Source organism: Neolamprologus brichardi, chromosome 10, assembly GCF_056152115.1.
Source record: "Neolamprologus brichardi isolate AB-2024 chromosome 10, ASM5615211v1, whole genome shotgun sequence".
NCBI classification, from domain to species: Eukaryota; Metazoa; Chordata; class Actinopteri; order Cichliformes; family Cichlidae; genus Neolamprologus; species Neolamprologus brichardi.
The window spans coordinates 26,258,160-26,266,791 of NC_142113.1; the positions used below are offsets into that span (position 1 = coordinate 26,258,160).

Sequence of the window (8,632 nt, forward strand, 5' to 3'; positions counted from 1 at the left end):
GATTAAATGCATTTCTCAGGCACTTTGAGGACACACCAAAAAATTGATTGTCACATTTTAACCAAACATCACTACTTTTCATGCACTATAATTGTAACTCAGCGTGGGTCATTCTTATTTGATGAACTTATTGCAGCCCCCAAATCATTCAAGGTTTGGTGAACTTTCCCTCCTCCTCAGCTCAAGAAGCCTGGGCCTAACATGTCTTCTGTTTTTTTGTTTGTTTGTTTTTTTCAGAAGACCCGTTAGGCCAGAATGCATTCATGAGGTGAAGCTATTAACTCCTCCATCCATAAAAAAATCAAAAAAACACACCTGCTTTAAATTTGACCAATCTCACCTTTAAAGTCATTCCTTGGGCAGAACTTCCCAAATCCCTTCCTTCCCTCTTTAAAATCTCTCTCTGGAAATTAAGTTTGAAGGACAAAGTTACAGGGACTCGAGTAAGTGATGACTGAAAATGGCTTAGAGTCGTGCACACCACTTGCTCACGTGGTTTCCTCGTGAAGTTTGGTTTTTATAATCCTACCCTTAGCAATTAATTCATATTGCAAATGAATGTGCTGAGCACGCTCCTGGTCATGCTCCTGACTGAAGGCTTGTACTAATCTGCTCCAGAGCAGGTTAGTTCTAGATTAGGGATAAACAAAGTCAGACTTCTATGCACAGATAGCAAAAGGGTTTAAAATTTTACAGTAGCATCTAAAGTCTCTGTCTGTGTCTCCTTCTGTAAGAAATATAGATGCAGCTCTATTCCTTGGCAGAATAAAGCTTTCTTTTGTTTTATTGTCCGGTCCACCTCGACGGTCTCTGTGATAGTAAAATGTGTCCTCTTAAGGTACTTGCGGATGTTACATGACATTTGTGACACGGATGTCACACAAAGGCTTTATGATGACACCTCGTATCAGACTTAATTTGAATGAATGTCAGTGGTAATGATTGTTAAGAGGTTTAGACCACAGAAAATACATCACACCTTAATTTATCACATAAATGCAGTGATTCTTACCTATTTTGGCCTCTCAGAAAATTACACGTCTCCCTATGTTTACTGATGAAAAGGTTCTCATGGATTCTTGGATATCATGGATATTTTCAAACATCTTTGAAAAACCAAAGTATTTCTTTCTTTCTTTTTTTAACATCTCTAAGTCTTGTGATTGCTTGAAGGCTGCTGCATTAAACCTCAGATTTAGATCGAAGTAAAAGAAAAAAAAAAAAGCAGATTCAGTTGAATAAAACAAAAGAAGCCTGCAGCTACCAAACTGAACTCAATAATTGGTAGCTATGTTTTAAACAATATCTGAAACTTTTCCTTGTTCCAGCTAATAAACTGATCTTTGTTTAAATGATCAAATATCTAACAAGTGAAAAATCCCTGCTCCGGTCCAAGGAGGAGACACAAATCCCTCGGGGTTTGTGTCGAGAAGGGCATCTGGCGTAAAAGTCCGCTAAATCAAATATGTGGAGCTACCCGCTGTGGCAACCCCTTGTGAATAAGGGCGCATGTGAAAGTAGCTTTTTGAACATCTTTGAGTGACTCGTTATTGATTCTTTGAAAAGTGCTTTGCATGCTTCAGAAACTTGTGTTACACAGTGCAAGTAGATTTTTATAATAAATGAAAAGAATCCAGTTGAGTGTCTGTGTGTGCTCTGCGGATGTTGGTAGACATGAACAGCTACCCGCTCTAAGTTTTGTTCTACTTGTTCACAGTTCCCAGGGTCACCACAACTGCTCCCTTCACTCCTGGTAAGATTATTGCCCTTCAGTCTCTTCTTGTTAAAGACGCCTATTTTTCTTTCGTTCAGTTTCTATCAACTTGTGTCTCAGTTTTCACGCTTTTGACTTAAGTTTTGTGTGTGACAGTGAAGGGTTGGATGAGTCCATACATTATTTATCAATCCTTTTCAGGGACTCGATACGAGTCCTGTCTTTGGTTCGCTGGCAGATCTTTGGGATGGCCTGTGGGCACATTAAATATTCTGTTTGATATAGACTAAAAAATTGTAACACCAGCAAATTCAAGCACAGCAGAAGCTAGAATGGTACGTAGACCAAACACTCTGCCCTGGTACAAATACTATTTATTTATACCAGAATTTTTAAAACAAATAAAATTACTTATTAAACACTAAAAACAGACACTGTCTCACTTTTACTGACTTTTCCAGACACCCCTCTTGTTTTACAGCAGATTTTTACATACCTGGAAAATTAGCACTTATTTGTGGCGAGGGGCATTAAAGTAATTTTCTGACTTTATCTGAGCAGTCACTGTTAAATCTTCATCGGCCCTATGGGCCATACAAAGGAACCAAAACAACAGTAAAAAACCCAGTGTGTGCTCCATTTAGGGTAGAGTGCTCATAGGAAGTAAATTCTTGTTTACTTTTATTTACTGCGTTATCGGGAGCTGTAGTTATCTCACAGGGAGATTGGCTGGACTCAAAATACTGCAGTTATGTGTATTTTTAGAGTGAATTAACACTATGCACCGTGTTTGGTGTGCTTCTCAATTTTTATATGGATTTAGGACACTCGTGGATATTTCAGTGGATGAAATGCAAAAAAATATCATGACCTTTGAATTCTGACTGTGAAGTGTGAAGTGTGTCCACGGGTATAAAAACACCTGAAGAAGCCCTCAAAACTAACTTCTTAGTAGTTCTCCCTTACATTGGATGGCTTTGGATGCATCTTTCTCTAGGAAAGCAGAATAGAAAGATAATAGTATCACTTTATTCTAATCCTTCTGCCCATGTCACCTCTCTGTCCATGTCTTTGAACGCTGAGTGTCTCATTCACATTGTTTGTGTAAAATTATGTTTCAGTGCCAAAGTTTATATAGCCTCTCATCCCACACACCTATGCAAAGGTTAAGAATTCTATTAAAGAGGCTATTAAGCCACTTGGTTAAATTTGTAGTTTTTACGTTGTCGTAGATGTTGTTGTTGTTGTTGTTGTCGTTGTTGTTTGGAGATGAACGTGACACAAAGAGCTGTCATCTTTATTGCATAGAGTACATATTCAGAAGGCTTAGAGCAGTGCAGTCGAGGGAATTTATACAAACTACAAAATTTATTTGAGATTTAAACTGAGAAATTTGGAGTTAGATTTGGGAACACATGACTGTGGAAGCGTTTAATTGCTTTTTATTTTATTAAAAGAACAGAAAATGCAGATCAGTTTATAACCACCTGGCCTTGTTGCTAGTTTTGTAGTCATAGAAGACCCGGACAATACAATGAACTGACACAGAGAGACTACACAGATATACCAGTGGCTGTATGACATGTAGCAAAAGGTTTTTTAAAGACTTTTGATTAAAATGAAAGGATGTAAGCTTTTGTATTACATATTTATGCATCAGATAACGATTGTTGCTATTGTGAGTTACAAATACACTAAAATGAATGAGTAACAGGGCTGTATGATGCCAGTGATGGCATGGTGCCTCTGTTTCTGATGCCTTCAGTGCCCACTGATTGGACTATGCCTGCCTTCACTTTTATTTCAGCTACTAAACCGGTAAAGTTTTATCACTGCATCACTATTCCATTGACAGGATTAGTCACAGACAGACCAGCATATAAACACCCCCCAAAGTACTTAAAACAACATTTGTGATAGTTACCTCTACAGGAGGTGTCTAAGACATTTTTTGATGATGGCATGCAACCAAGCAAGTCTTATGAGGTGAGAAAAAGCCATCAAGGAATGCTATTTCAGACTTGAAAAGACATATTGAGTCAAAATACAATATTACCCTGGGAGAATTTGTTTTTCCTTTAAAATATTTGTATTATTTCCCACCAGTCTATTACTTCTTACAAATGCTGTTCCAGCAGACTATGACATGATAATACAGCTCCTCTACATTCTGGATGGATAATGCAATTCAAAGGAAGTCAATTATTAGGGCTACGGGTCACAGATGCTGAGCAAAATAAATGATGATTATAAATGAATGAATAAAGGATTTTTCATACAGTCCTGCTGCACTGCAGCGTCCACTGCCAGTTAAATGATAGAGACAATATAATAGACATAATTTCACAGTCGGTTAATTATTTCTTACGCGTAAAGAGAAGAACTTTGTTAAATAAACTACTTTGTAGCAGAGCAGCAAGTAATGCAGTATGTAAATACATCCCGTTATACTTCCTTATAGTTACAGGGTTTTGCAAGAGATAAGTTAAAGAGAAGAATAGTAGAAAACGCTGCCATTGCAATAATGTTTACACTTTAAGTCCCTGGTAGAGCTTTAAAATTCACAACACCACACATGTCTTTCTGTTTCATATTCATGTTGTTAAAGTCTAAGCTGAACAAGCTCCTCCGGCGACTGCAGTGATGTTATGAAACAGGCACGAAAGCACTGAGTGATTTAAAGTAAACCATGTATCTTCAGTGAAGTGGGATTGCTATGTGCAGGTTGAACCAGTAAACAGAAACGTTATTGATAAAGTTAACTAGGTTAACCTGATTAACCTTTTAGATTAACCTATGATCGGTGCGTCCTCTGTCTGTGTTTTTGTGACGCAGAGGGCAGTGGGGTGATCATTGTTGTGATCATAGTGTGTCTGCTGCTGCTGGCCTTCCTTGGCAGTGTAATCTACTTCCTGCACAAGAAGGGAAAAATCCCCTGTGGACGCTCTGGCAAGCAGGAGATGTAAGTATTGTCTCTACTCATTCTGCTTAAAGGTGACCGATTGTGCTCATTCTTACACTTAAACTTTCTAACTTGCTGCCCATGGCAAACAAAATGTAAGGTGGAGCTTCTGTGCTCACGGGCATCACATGTCCCTGATATTAGTATATTAGCAACGTCTGCATCATAGAGATAAAAGAGTTGAAAAAACAGGCTGAAACAGGCTATCTAGAGCAGTCTGAAGCCTCCAGCTACTCTGTAAGGGCCAGATTTACTAAATAGGCCCTAAAGAGCGTTGACAGGTGTGGCTAGTTTTCTGGGTGATTTATAAAAGTTGTGCTGCTTTCTAACACACAGGCGCAGTCAGTTTGTTTCTTTATCAATATAAAGCACAAAACATGCTTTTTCTGTGTTTAATATTAACTCAATTAGGAGTAAATTGCACATCGTAGATGTTTGTAAATCAGTTTGTGCACTTTATTTAAATATTTTTCTCCCTATATTTTGCATCTTGAAAAGGGAACTGACAGGGATACATTTGCGACAGGGTCACAGTCACGCAATCGTGCCACTACGCTGCCAACAATATTTTTTACGCCTGCACCCAGTTTGCACTGTTGCAACGTGTTAGTAAATCTGGGCCTAAGATGTGTACACTATATATTTTTTATTATATATTTTTGGGTTTACACTCTCGCCATTTATCTAGCCATCCATCCATTTTTTCTTCCCAATGATTAAGTAACACTGTGATTTTGGCTCTCTAAAACACATGCATGCGAGGTTAATCAGCGATTCTGAATTGGCTGTAAAGTGAAGTGCTTCAAGTGTAAAAAATAAAGGTCGATTTGTAGTCTAAGTTACTTTGAGTCGTGTGTAAGATTAGTATGGTCTATAAAAGAAGGAAAAACGGAATTACTGAGTCTATGAAACCAGAGGTAAACTGTCTAAATTGGAATTTGCCATCATACCAAGCCCCAGCACTGATGCCTGGGCCTTTAGCCATGTCATTCATGTCCCAACATCTCTTTCTGTCGTCAGCACCAAAGAGAAGACCACCAAAGATGAGATTGTTGTGGAGATGAAGACCAACACAAAGAACGAGGAAGCCATCCTCCTAAAGGCTGTCAACGGAGACAAAAAGGGCCCTAATGACCAGGTAACTATTGTTGTGGATGAACAGTCACAATTTACGCTCAACTTCTATGTATAGCCAGTAATTTTGTGTGAACCATGACTGCAGTTTTCATTTCATCAAACACCAACAACAATTTTTGTAGTGACAGCATTTTTAAAACTGCCATCAAATGCCTTTATTCTGTGAAGATTTAACTCAACTGCCAAGGCTGTGAAAGTTGAAAATTGTCTATATTGTGGTTAGTTTCACATGTTCGGTAGCTGTTCAGTTAAACTTAAATGTTTGATCCAAGTTAGACATTTGTGCCGTCGCATTCTGGGTAACATTCAAGGCTGCACTGAATGTGTGATAAATATAGAATAACAGTCATGTAGTGCATGCAGCTGGAAACAGGATTTATTCAGTGTGATCACTGGACTGAGAGGAGTATCTGAGAAGCTGACGCTCTCCTCTTTGTCTCCGGTGAAGCCCCTGTGAAGATGTGCAGCAGACAGCAGGATAAATGAAGCCGGCAGTGGGTGTGTGTTGGAACAGCAGAGGCAGGAGACGCTCCCACTGACCTGATACCTGCAGAGTAACACCACCTCACAGTCTGGACGTTCGACCCACCGTGCTTTGTTCACAGCAGTATTCAGATGATCGACACAGAACCGCAACCATACACGCACATTACACTCACACACGCACACACATTAGCACACACATTAGCACACACAGGTATGTACATAGAGATCTGTATTTTCTTTTGAGTGAATGTTTTCTTCCATTCATTAGTTCTTGTACTACTTCCTGAAACTGTGTTCAGCTCTTTGCTGTTGTTCAGTGTGTATGATGGCGTCTTACGTGCATCATGTTATTTTATTTTTTGTTTTTATCAAAGTGTATATATTATATATATTTTGTTATTTAAGGAATTTGGCACTCAGATTTTCATTTCATGGCAGCGTCTGGGTCTTGTGCATGTTGATCCGTGTTCATGGTTCCAGGTGATGTTTAAGGCAGGACGTGTTGTCAGAGACCAAATGATACAGTCATACTGAGAGGTTTGTCAGTGTGTTTGAATTTAAGAAAAGGACGAGTAATTTCAGCTCGAATCGATGATCATCAGTAGGTTTATCCCAACACTAATTTGAGCCTCAAAAGGACGCAACACACTGGCAGCTTCTTTGGAAACTGCTGTCAAGCCCGTGTACTGTTTGTAAATACATGTTTGTACAGACTTGCTAGTGGTGGCCTTGAACTATTACTGAAGGTGAAAAGGTCAAAGGTTAGAGATCTGCTGTGCCTATGTTTTTGAGAATGCATCATACACTGAATTTGTTTGTTTGCTGTTTGCTTTGTGTTTCCACTGAGAGCTAGTTGCCTGAAAAGGTGTCCCAGTGTTTTTGCATGTTTGAGTCCAGACAACACACATGCTGCAGATACTGTTTTCCAGTCTGGCTGCAGGCTTTGAGCTTTTTTCCTCCCTCAGGCAGCCACACTATTTGTTTTTGTAGACTCTGAGAAATTATATGCGAAGACCTGAGATTTGAACATTTAGTTTTCTGGTCAAAGGAACAGCATTGTGCCAGACCGATTAAAACAATCTTGGCTTGGCATTACCATTAAACTATCACAAACCTTCAACAAAAATAAATTACAGACATTAAGATTTCTGTTATGGACTGCCAAACTAAAGCAAGTGCTTTTTTTCAAACCTTGAAATATCAGTCTAGTCATTTTGGAGGCTTGAACAATCTTCAGCAAACCCAGAAGTCTGAAAACTAAACATTACTGATTTTCTTAACATATTTGGAAGACTCTTCTCACAGTGTTTAAAAAACAATATCCAGAAATGATGAGTTGGTTCTCCTCGACTCATTTGTACAATGTAAACAAGAATTTATGCCTCCATTCTTCTGTATTGGAGGCAGGCTTCTGTACACGTTGATTTGTTTCTTAAAAATTATCTTCAAAGCTTTTTGAAACACCTTCAACGATTTATATTTCAGTAAGTGCTCAACTCTGTTACTCCCATGTAATTATAGTACATGAGGCAGAAACTGTGGCTAACCTTAAACACTGTACAAATGCAGTCCGGCTGCCTGATGAGGGAAAAGAGGCAAAAATATTGGTGCGCTCCTTTTTTTAGCCCAGTGTTGTGAATATTGCTCACTGTGTACATCATTGTGAAAAAGATACACTTTGTTGCTGAGAGCGCTACATTGCCCCGATGACTTGCAACATTAACAAAGTAGTGATGTGTTTTCTGTTATCTGCTTTTGGTTTGTGTCTTTTTTTTTTGTTCCACTGAGCTGAAGTTGGAAGAAATATCCAGGTACAGGTTGTCCTCAGGCAATAACTGTCATTATGGTTTAGAAAAGCTGCACGAAGCCATAACACCGACAGTGTCCTGTGTGCAGTGAAACATTTCTGATTCTTTGTTTTGTTGCTCTGGATTTTTTTCACTGGTGGGGAAAAAAAATGTTGTGTTCTTTCTTTTTCTCTACGTGTGTGTAAATTGAGTACTGTACATGTGATTCTTTGAGCTTGCATTTTTTTATATTTTTCGCAAGAAAATAAAGCCAAATAAAGTTTCATTTAAAGTTTTCATTTAAAGTGTTATTACTTTTGCAGAGGTATAAGGGAGCTCTGAAGTGAGAGCCCAGAGGCTAAATATGAACCTCAGCAACTGTGAGCTCAGTGTGCTCTGTTAGCTCTGCACAGTCCCACAGTGAGAAGACAGGAAGGAGTGCAGCCTCCAAACCGCTGTCAGCACGAACTGGAAGTGACTCCAACAGTAGCTCAGATTTCCAGCTGGAGTCTGGAAGGAGGCCGGTCAGAAAACAAAGCTCACATC

The 8,632-nt window shown here is 38.9% G+C and overlaps 1 protein-coding gene across 3 annotated transcripts in view; it reads left to right on the forward strand.

The window, feature by feature from the left end:
* Positions 1-6,491, forward strand: part of mcama (melanoma cell adhesion molecule a) — a 50,165-nt gene extending 43,674 nt beyond the window's left edge. For 2 of the 3 annotated variants that reach the window (XM_087847459.1, XM_087847461.1), the window contains exons 13-16: positions 1,718-1,753; positions 4,550-4,676; positions 5,697-5,814; positions 6,262-6,491. In XM_087847459.1, coding sequence (XP_087703585.1) covers positions 1,718-1,753; positions 4,550-4,676; positions 5,697-5,814; positions 6,262-6,270 — 290 coding nt within the window. In that variant the 3' untranslated portion in view covers positions 6,271-6,491. The remainder of the gene's footprint in view (positions 1-1,717; positions 1,754-4,549; positions 4,677-5,696; positions 5,815-6,261) is intronic. The other variant, XM_087847460.1, reaches the window with a different exon arrangement.
* The last annotated feature ends 2,141 nt before the right edge of the window (positions 6,492-8,632 follow it).